Source organism: Chelonoidis abingdonii, chromosome 20, assembly GCF_003597395.2.
Source record: "Chelonoidis abingdonii isolate Lonesome George chromosome 20, CheloAbing_2.0, whole genome shotgun sequence".
Taxonomy (NCBI): domain Eukaryota; kingdom Metazoa; phylum Chordata; order Testudines; family Testudinidae; genus Chelonoidis; species Chelonoidis abingdonii.
This window is the reverse complement of record NC_133788.1, coordinates 2,397,364-2,412,329: the sequence shown is the minus strand read 5'-3', so window position 1 is coordinate 2,412,329 and position 14,966 is coordinate 2,397,364. Positions and strand designations below refer to the sequence as shown.

The 14,966-nt window shown below is 44.1% G+C and overlaps 1 protein-coding gene and 1 pseudogene across 1 annotated transcript in view; both read left to right on the top strand.

The window, feature by feature from the left end:
• Positions 1-13,930, top strand: part of LOC116818741 (myeloperoxidase-like) — a 46,748-nt gene extending 32,818 nt beyond the window's left edge. Inside the window, exons 10-12 of the mRNA XM_075059527.1 lie at positions 7,029-7,199; positions 10,802-11,039; positions 13,626-13,930. Coding sequence (XP_074915628.1) covers positions 7,029-7,199; positions 10,802-11,039; positions 13,626-13,833 — 617 coding nt within the window. The 3' untranslated portion in view covers positions 13,834-13,930. The remainder of the gene's footprint in view (positions 1-7,028; positions 7,200-10,801; positions 11,040-13,625) is intronic.
• LOC142045784 (E3 SUMO-protein ligase ZBED1-like) lies at positions 181-2,750 on the top strand (annotated as a pseudogene).
• Positions 13,931-14,966: the final 1,036 nt, after the last annotated feature.

Genomic DNA, 14,966 nt, shown 5'->3' with positions numbered 1-14,966 from the left:
TTAATTGCAGTTAATACAAGCGATTAACGTAAAATAAATTAACACATTATTTTTCAGGAGTATTAATCACACACTTCTCTTTTGCCCCTCTTCACTTACTGTACTTCATCACTTGGCCAACATTGGCACAGTTCTATGGTATTTTCATGATCTAGAGTGATTAAATATCAGAAAAATTTAATGGCGCAAAGCAGCAAAAGTTCAGGTCTTTTGAATGGGTCTTTATTTTTAAAAAGTTTCTGGATGGTTCTCTGGATAAAAAGACGCTCATCTGCAGTTATTGCAAGGCTGAGGTCCAATACCATTGAAGTACTTCAAGTCTTCAGTATCTCGTGCACACTAAACATGCTTTCACCTCAAGTTCTTGTGCTACAGATAACCTACTGACAGCAAATGAATCCTGCCAGCCATGACCGAGTATGCTTGAAGAGATTCAGGATTGCGATAAGCCCCTGGATCAAACAAAGTACAACAGCGTAACCAATGCTATTGCAAAGTGGATCTCTATGGACTGCAGACTGCTCAATATTGTAAACCACAGAAGGCTAAAAGATATTATTCAAATTGCATCTTCCAATCATACACCTTGCCCTCCTGAGGAGCTATTGCATCACAAATACATGACCTCTATCACAACGAGAAGACTACAGAGTTGGAGCTTCTGAAAAATGCACTAACTGTTGCTTTGACTGGTGATCACTGGACATCCCTGTGCAATCACAGCTATCTTGGAATCACAGCACAGCTGATTGATGCTGCATGGACACTGCAGTCCTTTGCTTTAACAGTAACACATACTGAAGAGAGACATGTTGAAGCATGTGCAGAGCACTTCTTGGATGTTGCGAAAAAATGAAATATTCAAGAAAAGATTACAACAATTTTGTACTGACAATGCACATAATATGATAGCAGCAGATAGTCATTTGCCTTTTGAACATATGACATGCATCGCTCATGGTCTGCAGCAATCAATTACAGTAGTGCTCAGTGATGGTGGTTTTGAAAACGTGCTGGCAAAATGTAGAAAATTTGTGAGCCATTTCAAACACAGTCCATCTAACAGTACAGAGCTAGGAATATAACAAGCTGCAAATGAACAGAAACAAGAACCTCTTGTACCAGATATTTCAACCAGATGGAATTCCACATTGGGTATGATTGAGTGTCTGTGTAACCCACACACCTTCTGGGTGTGGTGTTCTGTCCCATTTAGTGGCACCGAGACCGCTTGGAGAGAGACATAAAATGAGTCTGTTCTGCAGCCTTGGCTAATAGCCAGTTGGCTTTTTCTCTCATGCCTTAGAGACTCATGCACTATGCTCCAGAGGTCCCTAGTTCAGTCCTGCCCACTGACAACCAGGGTCTGTCAGCATTACAAGTGGGGGCTCATCTGGGATTTCAACTGGGAAAACTCTGAACGTGGGATGTGCTTCCTCAGCTAGGGGAAATATGTTACCCAAACACCTTCTGGTGTGGTGTTCTGTCCCATCTAGTAGCACTGAGAGCACTTAGAGAGAGAAATAAAATGGGTCTGCTCTACAGCCTTAGCTAACAGGCAGTTGGCTTTTAGCTGATGTGGTAGAGGCTCATGTACTAAGTCCCTAGTTCGATCCCGTCCACTGACAACCGGGGTCTGTCAGTGTTACATCAGCTTTGAAATAAAGTCACTATCACAGCCACATTAGCTCTTCAAAAGTGCTGACAGGTAAGGATTAAAAAAACTGAAAAAGCTAGAAACACCACTTGAGCCCTGCTGGTTTTGTGACTGAACTCCTTGTGGGAGAATTGTATGTCTCCTGCTCTATGGTTTTACTCACATTCTGCTATATATTTTGTGTTATGGCATTCTCTGATGATAACCCAGCATATGTTGTTCAGTTTAAGAACACTTTCACTGCAGATTTGACACAGCGCAAAGAAGGTACCAATAAGAGATTTCTAAATATAGTTACAGCACTCAACCCAAGGTTTAAGAATCTGAAGTACCTTCCAAAATCTGAGAGGGACGAAGTATGGAATATGCGCTCAGAAGTCTTAAAAAGAGCAACACTTCAATGTGGAGGCTACAGAACCTGAACTGCCAAAAGAGAAAACCAACCTTTTAATAATAATAATTATTAGAGATATACCAATCTCCTAGAACTGGAAGGGAGCGTGAAAGGTCATTGAGTTCAGCCCCTGCCTTCACTAGCAGGACCAATTTTTGCCCCAGATCCCTAAGTTGCCCCCTCAAGGATTTAATTGGGTTTAGCAGGCCAATGCTCAAACCACTGAGCTATCCCCGTGCCCCATGCATGCATTGGTCTGCACTTCTTTGAATCATTATTAAACAGAACCCGTCATCCACATGGAAGCACATCCTCTGGAATGGTGGTCGAAGCATGAAGGGGCATGAGAATGTTTAGCATACCTGGAGGTTTTTCGCCTTCCTCTGCAGCGTGGGGCATGGGTCACTTGCTGGTGGACTCTCTGCAGCTTGAGGTCTTCAATAACTCGGACATAGGTTAGGAGTTTGTTATAGAAGTGGATGGGTAGGGTTCTGTGGCCTGCTTTGTGCAGGAGGTCAGACTAGATGATCATATTGGTCCCTTCTGACCTATGAGTCTATGTAAATATCTTGCAATGCTGGATAAAACAGTGTCATGCAAATGCCTGTTCTCACTTTCAGGTGACATTGTAAGTAAAAGTTATCTCCCATAAATGTTAACAAACTTGTTTGTCTTACTGATTGGCCGAACACGAAGTGAGACTCAGTGGATTTGTAGGCTCTAAAGTTTTACATTGTTTTATTTCTGAATGCAGTTATGTAAAAAAATAATAATTCTACATGTCTAAGTTGCACTTTCACGATAAAGAGATTAGTATTTTTCAATTCACCTCATAAAAGTACATTTATTTTGTTTATAATTTTATAGTGCAAATATTTGTAATAAAAATGATCATTTTGTGTTGTAATGGAAATCAATATATTTGAAAATGTAGAAAACATCAAACTATTTATTTAATAGTATTTTCTATTTATTTAAACTATTTATTTAATAGTATTCTGTTATTATTTAACAATGCAATTAAAACTGTGATTAATCACAACTTTTTTTAATCTCATGATTAATTGCAATCCATTTTTTAATCCTTTGACAGCCCTAATTATTATTAGAGATTATTATTATTATAGAGGACTATATATATTATAGCCCTCTTATAGACTTGGGGCTGCAAGACTTTATTCTTTGATAGAGGTTTTCCAGAATGACATTTACAATCTCCGTCCCCACAGCTAGAGCTTCTCATAGCCAGGAAAGGGAGATGAGCCAATGACTCTGTGAAGTCCAGTAGGGACCTCACAATGCTAATCTAATTAACTTGGAAGGTACTAAGTTACTATGGTGATGGGAATGGTAGAAACTCTAAAATGGACAAACAATGGACAGCTTCAATCTAAACATGGCACCATGAATAGCCAGTGCAAGTTTGATCTGCATGTGCAGATGGAACAGTTCATGGAACAAGAGGGTAAGAGTCCCTGTTCGGTTGTGACTACACTTAGAATGCTGCATTCAGCTCTGGGCACCAGAAGAAAACAAGCAAACTGAAGGATGTTAATAAAGAACAGCAAAAACCGCTCTAGGACTCTAGTATGCAGTGTTTTTATAGCCATTTCAGTCCCAGGATATTAGCGAGACAAGGTGGATGAGCGATTATCTTTTGTTTGACCAACTTCTGTTGGTGAGAGAGACAAGGTTTTGAGTGCTCTACCCGAAGAAGAGCTCTGTGTAGCTCGAAAGCTTGTCTCTCTCACCAACAGAAGTTTGTCCAATAAAAGATATTTCCTAACCCACCTTGTCTCTCTAGGACCCCTCAATGTATCACAAGGTCATTATAGGGGGGTCTTGAGCTGTCAACCGCCGCCCCAAACCCCGCTTTGCTGCCAGCATTTATAATGGTGTTAAATATATTTAAAAGTGTGTTTAATTTATTCGGGGGGGGAGTCGCACTCAGAGGCTTGCAATGTGAAAGGGGTCTCTAGTAAAAAAGTTTGAGACCCACTGCTCTAGGACTCTAGGAAAGATTTTAAAAGCTGCCAGTAGCTTTCATTATACTGAATAAATGAAACCTTGCAATGCCACTTAAACTATGAAATTATTTGCAAAAACTAGCAGTGGGCATCAGCAAAGAAATTTGCTGATAATTGTATCTTTAAAGACCTGGAACCTGAGCTGAGGCTAAATTGTGTCTAACTTCTGCTGCAGGGCTAGTTTAATCTTCTACTTTGAATGTTCTGCCTCTTATCAGTGTAGATATAATTCCCGGCTACAATTCAACATAACTTTTAATAACTGTTCTATGAATACTAATAAGCCACCATTTTTAAATGGTGCTTTTGGTGATAGCCTGCTTAGTTTATAAAATGTATACAATGTACTGTTTTCATATTAAATATGCCTTTAATCAGGGACCCAAAAGCACTTTCCAGACATGAAATAAGTCTCATGACCTCCAGAGGTGGGAGTTATCTCCATTTTACAGCTCCAGAGACTGAGATGCAGAGGCCTAGGGCCAGATTTTCAAAGGTCTTTAGGTATCTAAAGATGCAGCTAGTGCCTTGTAGGATTTCCCAAAGCACCTAAGTGCCCATTGAGAAAATCCCATTGGACTCCTATCTGTGTCTTTAGATGGCACCTACCTACCTTTAGGAATCTGGCTCCTAGTGATGGTAAAAAAAAATTGGTGACAATCAATAAAAAGCAAAAATTGTAAAATCCAGGAAATTTTCAATAAAAAATCAGTACAAACTGAAAACAAAGTGCCTTATCTAGATTATGAACAAATATCTCAAACAGGAGATTCCCCGCCCCCCGCCCCGAAGACTACCTGATCTTATCAACAGCATTCTGCTATATTTTAAAAATACACAATTCTATAGCTCCTTTCACTCACATTTAGTTGTAACACTTTCATTTTATATGTATTTCATGCTAACTGGATATAGATACAATGGGACAGAGTGCAGCCACTTTAGAATTGACTGACCTACCTCTCAATTTACTGTGAACTGAATCTGACTCATTCCTCAGAAGCTTAAACCAAATTAGCCACAGTATGACATGGGTGAACTCACTACTTGTGAAGAAGTAAATAGTCATTTGAGCAAGAGCTTGAACATGGCTCTTTTACATGATAGATACAGGCCCTAGCCACCAGGCCATAAAGCCAACATCACTAGCTTGCTGTCTCTGGCCCAATGAATTGTTTAATACCAAACGGAACAGCTTCAACTGGAGTGACTGGGACATCGCCACCCTCAGATTAACCAATAGCCTGGTAGCTAGAGCTCTTACCTGGGATATAGAAGAGCTGAGTTCAAGTCCTTGTGCCAAATCAAGCCAAGGGGGGATTTGGAAACAGCTCTTCCCCTCGCCTGCCTACTGGGGAGCATGCACTTCGGCCAGTCTCTTTCCCATTCTCCTTATTGCTGACTGTCTTCTGCACAGGACCCAAATGGGACCAAGCCTGGTAGGGGAACACCTTGCTGATAAATCCTGTTGGGACTTAGGTGTGCGCTAGGGTGCTGAGCAGCTTGGTGGCATCAGGATCTCGGAGGCTCTGTGCATGCCCAGTGGTGGAAATGTTGGTAGCTATGGAATTGAGGGTCTACAGAGTTGTGGAGAATCTCTGTGCTGCCTAAATGTTGGACTCAAGCTTATGGCGTGGAAATTCAGGGCCTAAGTCCCTTAGTGGCTCTAGCCTGAGTCACCTCTATAGACTCAGCATTATAAGAATCATGTAGCTTTTTAGAAATTAAACAACAGCTTCTGACCAACAGCCCTGAACTCAAACTATCCTGAATATCAAAATCGCATTGCTAGCAGCCCACATCACCCACAAGCGAATGGAGAGGTTGAGAGAGCTCTAGGCAGACAGCCAAGCAAATCCATTCCTTGCCCTTCTGAGTTACACATCAGCACCAGTCATGGCTATTGGATATAGTCCAGCCCAAATCCTGATGGGAAGACAACTCAGAACTACTGCTCCAGCTTTGTTCATATCAAATTGGGAACAGTATAACACAGTTTAGCACTGCATTACATCACCGACAGAAGGATTGTCCAGTGTGTTTCAGGAGGTGTAATTAAGAGTAATGATGTAAAGCTAAGAAAAGGAAAAATTAAGCTGAATTTCAGGAAAATGTTCCTGAAAGTAAGGAATTCAAGGCTGGCCAACTCTTCCAGTGGAAGCCAGGGGATTACAAAACCATTGGGGAGGACATTTTAAAATTAGACAGAACAAAAGGAACTGTAAAACAAAGCCCTTCTTTATGAGGAGGGCCTAGAAAGGAGCAAGTAGAGCTTGGTGAAATATTTCATTTGAAACATTTTTCTTCAATGGATGGGGGCTTTTTTTGTCAAAATGGAACTTTCCACAGCAACTGCCCACTTTGAACATCATTTTGGATTCTTGTGGAAAACTTGAACCCCCCAACATTTCAGCTGAAAACCAGGTATTTTTCACTTTTTGCCACTGTTGGTCCCAAAATTTTGATTTTCAAGTTTTTGATGAAAACCTAAAAACTTTTGAAGACAAATTTCAATGAAATTTTCCCCAGGAACAAAACACACATTGCCCAGCCAGCTCTACCTGTGAGGCCTTTTCCAGCTCTTGTTTTATTGCTGTGAGGTAAAAACACAAAGATCCATTTTTCCTGAAGGAGAAGGCTTCCTGGTTCTTCCTGTTCAGTTTGTTTACTAAAACTGCTTGGCTTCCTTTGAGCGGTTCAAATTGTTATCGGACAACAGGCCTCTGCATCTGCAGACATTCTTATAAACTACTCTGGTTCCTTAGGGGGAACATGGCGCATACTGTTAACTAGGAATGACCTCCCCAACCATCAGAGCGGGAAGGATCTCAGGGACCCCTAGGGAGCAAAGAAAGCATTGGGGCTAATCTTCTGTTACACAAAATGTAGCCCACAAGGTGGAATCTATTACAAACTGTTCTGTTTCTTTCTGACTTGACCTTTATTGCAGGTGGAATTGACCCACTTCTCCGTGGTCTGCTGGTTGACCATGCAAAACTAATGAAACAGAACCAAATGATGGTTGAGGAGCTCCAGGAGCGGCTTTTTGAACAGGTAGAAATAATTGGACTGGATCTAGCATCCTTAAACCTGCAACGTGGAAGAGATCATGGTCTTCCAGGTAAGTAAGCATAAGATTGCATCCCACAGGCAGTAATAGTGATTTTTCTGCATTGTTTGCAGCTGCTCCGAGAATGTCCTAGGTTTTTTCCAGACAGCCCAGGAAGGACAGCCCCTGCCCTGAGGAGCTAAGGATGGGTGGACAGACAGATGTTAGGGAGGCAAAATGATTCTGTACTGATTATCAACATTAACCAAAATGCTTTTAAGTGGGATTTAAATATGGATAGTGTGGTGCCTTTTGGACGAGCTTGAGGAGTCCATAAATGGGGAGGAGGGATTTGGGGGAGAAGGCTGGAGGTGACTGGCTGTCAGAGAGCATGACAAACGGGCAGATGGGGGAGGGACCCTGGTGGAGTAGAGGAGAAGGGGGGAATGCAACTCTGAAAAAGAAAGATAACCAGGGAGGGGCAGAACTGTACAGAGACTTGGAGGTGGCAGCCAGAGGCTTAAATCTGATGTCAGATCTAAGGGATGTGGTCAGTTGGATGGAGAAGGAAGGCAGGGGGAGGGATAGCTTGGTGGTTTGAGCATTGGCCTGCTAAGCCTAGGGTTGTGAGTTCAATCTTTGAGCGGGGGCCACTTAGGGATCTGTGGCAAAAATCAGTGCTTGGTCCTGTTAGTGAAGGCAGGGGGCTGGACTTGATGATCTTTCAAGGTCCCTTCCAGTTCTAGGAGATTGGTATATCTCCAATTATCAAATTAAAAAAAAAGTAAGAAGGTGGCTCTATTGCTAGATTCTGATAGGCCAGAGGGAATGGGTGTGTCTGGGTGGCCAGAGGGAGGCTGGTGCAGCAGTCAGGACCTGGACTTGAGCTCTGGTTTGGGAATGGAATGGAAAGGAGCTGGTGCAGCAGTCAGGACCTGGACTTGAGCTCTGGTTTGGGAATGGAATGGAAAGGAAAGAAAAGACAGGATCTTGGAGATGCTGAAGAGGAAGCAGCAGAGTTTGGAAATGGCCTGGATGGGCAGCAGGGGAGAGGGTGGAGTCAGAAATAGCCCCTGTGGTGCGGGGCTGGGTGCTATTGATTGCAGTGGGGAAGGGAAGGTGTTTGGGTTTGGCTGTGTTCAGGGTAAGATGATGATAGGACACCAGAAGGGAGATGTCAGAGAGGCAGGAGACAGGCAAGGCATGGAGTAGAGCTGTGTGAGCCCTCAGCATGCAGACAAGAGCTGAGTCCTGTGAGGCTGTCCAGGGAGTGAAGGGAGATGAGCAAAGGGCAGAACCCTGAGAGGGACAGAGGACATCCCATCAAATAGGACACTGAGCTTGAAGTCAGAGGGGTAGGAGAGGACAGTGTCTCAGCACCCAACAAGGAGAAGATGTCCAGGAGATTTTCTGCTGTAATTGTCTCAAACTCTGACAAAGATGTGTGGGTCATGGTGGACAATCAGCTGAATGTGAGATCCCCCTGCAATGCCATGGCCAAGAGAGTTGATGAGATCCTAGGAGGTATAAACAGGGAAATCTTGAACAGTAATAGAGAGATTATTTTACCTCTGTATATGGCACTGATGCAACTGCTGCTGGAATAATGTGTACAGTGCTGGTGCCCACAATTCAAAGACACTGATAAACAGGAGAAAGTTCAGAGAAGAGCCATAAGAATGATTGAAGGATTGGAAAACCTGCCTTTTAGTGAGAGAGTCAAGGAACTCAATTTATTTAGCTTGATGCTGAGAAGGTTAATGATTGACTTATAAGTCTGTAAGTACCACATGGTGAACAGAAATTTGATAATTGGCTGTTTAAATGGGCAGACAGAAGTATAACAAAACCCAATGTCTGGAAGCTGAAGCTATATAAATTTGGATTTGAAATAACACACAGATTTTTAACAGTGATGGTAATCAACTACTGGAGCAATTTGACCAAGGACTGTGGTGGATTTTCCATCATTAGCAACTTTTAAATCAAGGTTGGATGGATTTTTTAAACGATACGCTACTTCAGAAGAAGTTCTTTAGGGGAAGTTTCTGGCCTGTGCTGTACAAGAGGTCAGACTAGATGATCAGGGGTCCCTTCTGGCCTTGGAATCCATGAAAACTGTGGTGACTAGACTATTCCCAGCAGGAATAGTATCTGGATTTCACTATTTGGTAGAAATTGCTCAAACTTTCAAAAACAAAACAATATCCTTTGGCAGATTCGGACCCTTGGATTATTATTGTTATTTGTTTGACTGTAGAACCTAGGAGCCCAAGTCATGGACCAAGACCTCACTGTGCTAGGCCCTGTACAAACACAGAACAAAAAGACAGAACAAGAATCTAAGTACAAGATGAGACAATAGATGGCTACAGACGTACCTCCGGGGAAGCACAAGGAAACAGCGAGACAATATTGATCAGCACGACAGGCAGTGGGTCTCAGCACAGCAGCAGCCTACCTGTTGGCAAGCTTTTGTAGGCTTCACTCTCAGGAGAGTTTGAAGGCGAATAATGAGGTAGCTTTGAGAATGTTGACAGGGAGCTTCTCCCATGTGCAAGGGACAGCATAAGAGAAAGCTCAAAGGTGCTTGTTTGAAAATTTAACAAGTGGGCAATGGAGCCTGCCATTGGCCAGTCAGGTAGGAACTGACACCTAGATGGTGCATGAGAGATGATAGGCAGGTGAGGCCTTGATGATAGGCATAAAAATGAATACATGCAGCTTGTGTTTGATGCATTAGAGGAGTGGGAGACTGTGGAGGGATCTAAAGAGGAATGACGTGGTTAAAGCTATGAGCTAGGAAAATTATCCTTGCAGAAGTAGTCTGGATTGTTATGAGTGGAGCAAGATTGCATTTGTCAAGGCCTGTGAAGAGACTGCTGCAGTAATTGAGATGCAAGATGAGGAGATCCAGGCCGCGAGCTGTAGCTGTGTGGATGGACTGGAATGACCCTATCTTAGAGATGTTTTACAGAAAGAATCAGCAAAATTTAGAGATAGCCGGGCTGTAAGGATCAAGTCGAAGATGGTGTCCAGATTAAAGGCCTGAATGAAGGATTTGATTTTCACCCAGCCTTTACTCCCCTGCATCTTGCAAAGCTTGGCTCTGGTGCACTGGAGCAAGGGGTGCTACACATCTGCTTACATCCCCCAGCCCTCAGAGTAATGGGGCTGGCACACAAGGAGGAGTCACTGCCTCCTGCAGACAGGGAGGGAGCACTGGCCATGGGGGCATCCAGCGAGACACTGCCCCTGAACAAGGACTTTGTCTTATGGACACAGTCTAGCTCATGGAAAAGCCAGCCCCTCTCCCCCAGTGACACTTCAGAAAGTTACAAGCATCTGAAAACAGGGATTGATAATAGGTCCTGTGCTGCATTCCTCATTGATATGTTCACTCCCAGTAGCACATAGTTATAAAGTTAGTAGGACAGTGAACTTTCCAACTCAGCTTTAACTCCCACTCCCATTTGTGAAGACAGAACTTCGTTAATTCAGTGTCTGACACATCAACATCTGCTGAAATATTTTTTTAAATCCCGGACAAGGCAAATGTTACTAGTGGGCACCGGCAAAGTGGGCTGCATTTGGAGAATGGAGGGCAATGGGGAGATGCTGGCACAGATGGGAGGGAGATGGGAGGTATTGACGGCTCTGCTCTGGTTCTGCAGGGTATAATGCCTGGAGGCAATTCTGTGGGCTCTCACAGCCTCGCAACTTAACTGAACTCTCTGCAGTGCTGAGAAATCGTCAGCTGGCCAGGAAGTTCATGGATCTGTACGGGACACCAGACAATATCGACATCTGGATTGGGGCACTCGCGGAGCCATTTGTTCCCAATGGCAGAGTGGGACCTCTGCTGGCTTGCATCATTGGAACTCAGTTCAGGAAATTGCGAGATGGGGACAGGTAGGCTGACTGGAAAGTGAATCTCCACTTCCATTTTATTTACAAAAGAACAAATAGCAGTTGGTGTCATGTGCTGTTCCATTCCCTCACCAATGGACTTGCTTGGTGGTCCAAGCGCCACGGCTCAATACCAGAGTTTCATTCACAGTTATTCAAGGGGCGCCCCAGTGGGAAGGGCAGTTGATTAACCCCTACGTGGCCAGACAGCTCCACTCACTGGTGCATGGATGGTCTGTTGAGGGCTCTGAAGAAAGATGAAACACCCCCTTAAATCTCTTTTAAAGGTGGTAATTTCTGTGGTCATTATCCTGGGTGTATGAATCCAGCCTGCTTCAAACCAACACGAAAAATGCAAACACTATGTCAATTTTAATTTTTGTTTCGTGTATTGCCACTTTCAAAACATTTCTTAGAAACGCAGGTTTAATTTGACTGTTAATGTTGCAGTTAACAATGATGTCACCACCATTCTACCATAATTTATGCTATGCAAAAATACTACATTAAAAAAAGTTATGCAGTTTGCAAAGTTGAACACTCGGATGTTAGGAAATGCCTGCAATCTTTACTTAGCACCCTTGTGCGTATGCATTTTGACAGTCTTTTTAATTACACAATTGTGTGTTGTCGGGGTTCTGGGAACAACAACACAGGACGGACAGCGCTCCAGGAATAAGGCAGCTGTTCAATATTTCTTCTTATTGTTCAGTGTGTGGCCCCTGCCGTGTTCACCTCACATCATCCAAACCTTGCACTGAATACAGAATTTGTCATTTCTTCATGGGCAGTTCCAGGGCACTGACCATAGTATCACGAATGTATCTTCACAACACCTCAGTGAGGTAGAAAGGTGTTATGGGCCCCATTTTACAGATGGGCACAGAGCTAGAAACTCCATAACTTACAAGTGTTTGTTCTGCCTGCTAAATATCACACCCAGGCCACAGACCCTTAGGACCACTAGAGTTCTTCAAAGAAATGGCAGGAAAAATTGGCTAATGTGGGCAAAACTACCTCTTTCCCTCCCCTTGTTCTCAAGGGGAGCCAAACCATTTTTGCTGAAACACAGCAGAAAAATCCAGTTTGAGGCCGAGCCCAAGCCTGGTGAATCTCAGCCTGCAGGGTTCAGGTCTGGCAAAGTAACAAGTGATAACAAGTGCTGGCTGCCTTGTGCTCCTTCCCTCACGTAAGAAGCGGCTAGCTCCTGCCTTTTTGCTAAACTGAGCCAGGCTCTCTCCTTTTCTCTCCCCTCCAGGCCTGGCATTGGCTGTAGGTATAACAGGGCAGGGCTAGCTAGGCCCAATGGCTTTCTTTAACCCCTTTTGTGCTGGTGGGCAGTTTCTCTGCTTGACCACATTTGTATCTTTTCCAACTCATTGTGCAGCCCTGCCTAGCCCATGGCACACCATCCAAGCACTGGGTGGAAGACAGAATAGTGTATTCCAAGAACTTGCTCTGTTGTGAGGAGGCATTAGTCCATTTTACAGACAGGCCCAGAGGTCTCTTTGCTCCTGTTGGAGCTGGGGCCATGGTCTGATTGGGCTGGTGAGCACCTGCAGGCCATGCTACAGCTAGTGAAGGGCATAGTCCAAGGGGCTGGAGTGCTGCACGCTAGGAGCTGCCTCTTCTCCTTGCTCTGTGAGACTGGTGTACAGGGGAGCAGATTCTCAGGGTTACTGCTGCCTAAGCACTCCCCACGCTCCATGAGGGAGGAGGAATCCTTGCCATGCTGTTTGCATGGCTCCTGCTACTGGAGTGAGCCAGGGGTCGTTTGGGGACTAAACAGTATGTGATCATTCAATTAAGGTCTCGAGCACAGCCCATAGGCACAAGAGGGCAGAGTTAAGATTGTGCAGGCAACCTTAATTCAGGGATTTCCTAACTTTTGCATACATTCAGAGATGTTAAGGCCAGAAGGGACCATGGTGATCATCTAGTTCAGTGACTCTCAAACGTTTGTATTGGTGACCCCTTTTATACGAGTGCAACTCCGCCCTTATAAATTAAAAACTCTTTTTATATATTTAACACCATTATAAATGCTGGAGGAAATGCAGGGTTTGGGTTGGAGGCTGACAGCTCATGACCCCCACCCCTGTAATGACCGTGTGACCCCCTGAGGGGTCTCAACCCCCAGTTTGAGAACCCTTGAACTAGTCTGACCTCCTGCACAGCCCAGGCCAGAGAACATCTGTGATTCCCACAGAAGCTTTTTAGCCCATGACTTTGCAATCTAAAGTTCTTTGCATTTTCAGTAGAACTTATCCGTATAGAATCTTCACAGTCTTTCTCTAGAAATCTTGAAGGCATTTTGGCTATAGGAGATTTATTAACATTAGAAAAACACTTTTTTTTTTTTTGAACTACCAACTGAAAATATGGCCAAACTGCAGCTGGTGGGAGTTTTGCTGCTGACGGCAATGAGTCCCAGATTTCACACACCACCATTTGTATTTCCTTTTCACAGGCAAGGCTACTTTTCATTTCAATGGAGACAAAACAAAATCATGACCCTCCAGGGCTAAATTCATTCCCAAGAAGGATAAACACGGGTAGTAACACTGCTGCTTTTCTGCTTCTTTGTAGATTCTGGTGGGAGAATCCTGGGGTTTTCACTCCACAGCAGCGCCGTGCGCTGAGCAGAAGTTCATTGCCACGGGTTCTCTGTGATAACACTCGCATTAGAGAGGTGCCCAGGGATGTGTTCAAGGTCAACCGCTATCCTGAAGACTTTGTGAACTGCGGAGTGATCGACAGTCTTGACTTGTCACCTTGGAGACAATGCAGTAACTAGGGAGCGGAAGGTACAACTGGACCCCATGCCCAGAGAAATACACACAATTGGGCCCATGTGGAGACTTCTCCTCCCCAGCATTCCCTGGCCTTTCCTCCCCAGATCAATCCCAATCCCCCAAAAAACTCACACTTCCAGCCCCCTTCCTCCAACAGAACCTTCCTTCCAATCCCCTACCTTGATCTTCCCATCTGCCCCATAGGCTTCTGCGTGTCTTCACTATAACATGAGGGCATTTTAGCACTGCTTGGCGGAGTTGTGTTAAACAACACACTGGCAAATACATCCACTGCAAAGTTGGTTTTAACACCATGTTAGTTAACACAACTAGTTCAGGGCCATGTTCTGTCACACCCTGATTTTCTAGTGAACACAAGCCCATTGACTCTCTTGTCCCTAAGGCTCGGTTGCTCCCAGGCCCTGGTACAAATGACCTGGCCTTCACCCACCTTGTTCACAGACTGTAGGCTGGATCCAGCTGCACTGAAGATGGTGGGAGGCTTTCCATTTACTCCAGTGGGAGTTGGACTGGGAACCCTAAATCCCTAGCTTGGGATGGCTGTGGATCATGTACTCATACAGTTATCTTCCTAAGAGACACAGACTCATCCACTCATTCCACTTCATGGAAACGTACAGGTTTGACTAACTTTTCATTAGGAAGGTTTCTCAGGTCCAGGATTGGCTTTCTGGAGAGAGAGACCCAGCCCTACCCCAGAACAGCTTGCTCGGGAGCAAGGACTTGGGTCTTCCACATCCCAGGGAAGTGTTCTAACCACTAGGCTATAGAGTCACTCTCTTTCAATGACTCCTGTTTTATATTGAACAAAATTACATGTTTATTGCTCCAGAGAGGTTGATTCTGTTGGCTGGTGGTCAGGGTACTCACCTGGGATGTGCAAGATCCAAGTGCCTAGAGCAAATCAGGAATGTGAACCTGGGGCAAAAGACATATCTGGCTTTAAGACTAAGCTTGATAAGTTTATGGAGGGGATGCTATGATGGGATAGCCTAATTTTGGCAATTAATTTGGCAACTGATCTTTGATTATCAGCAGGTAAGTATGCCCAGTGGTCTGTGATGGGATGTTAGATGGGTTGGGATCTGAGTTACTACAGAGAATTCTTTCCTGG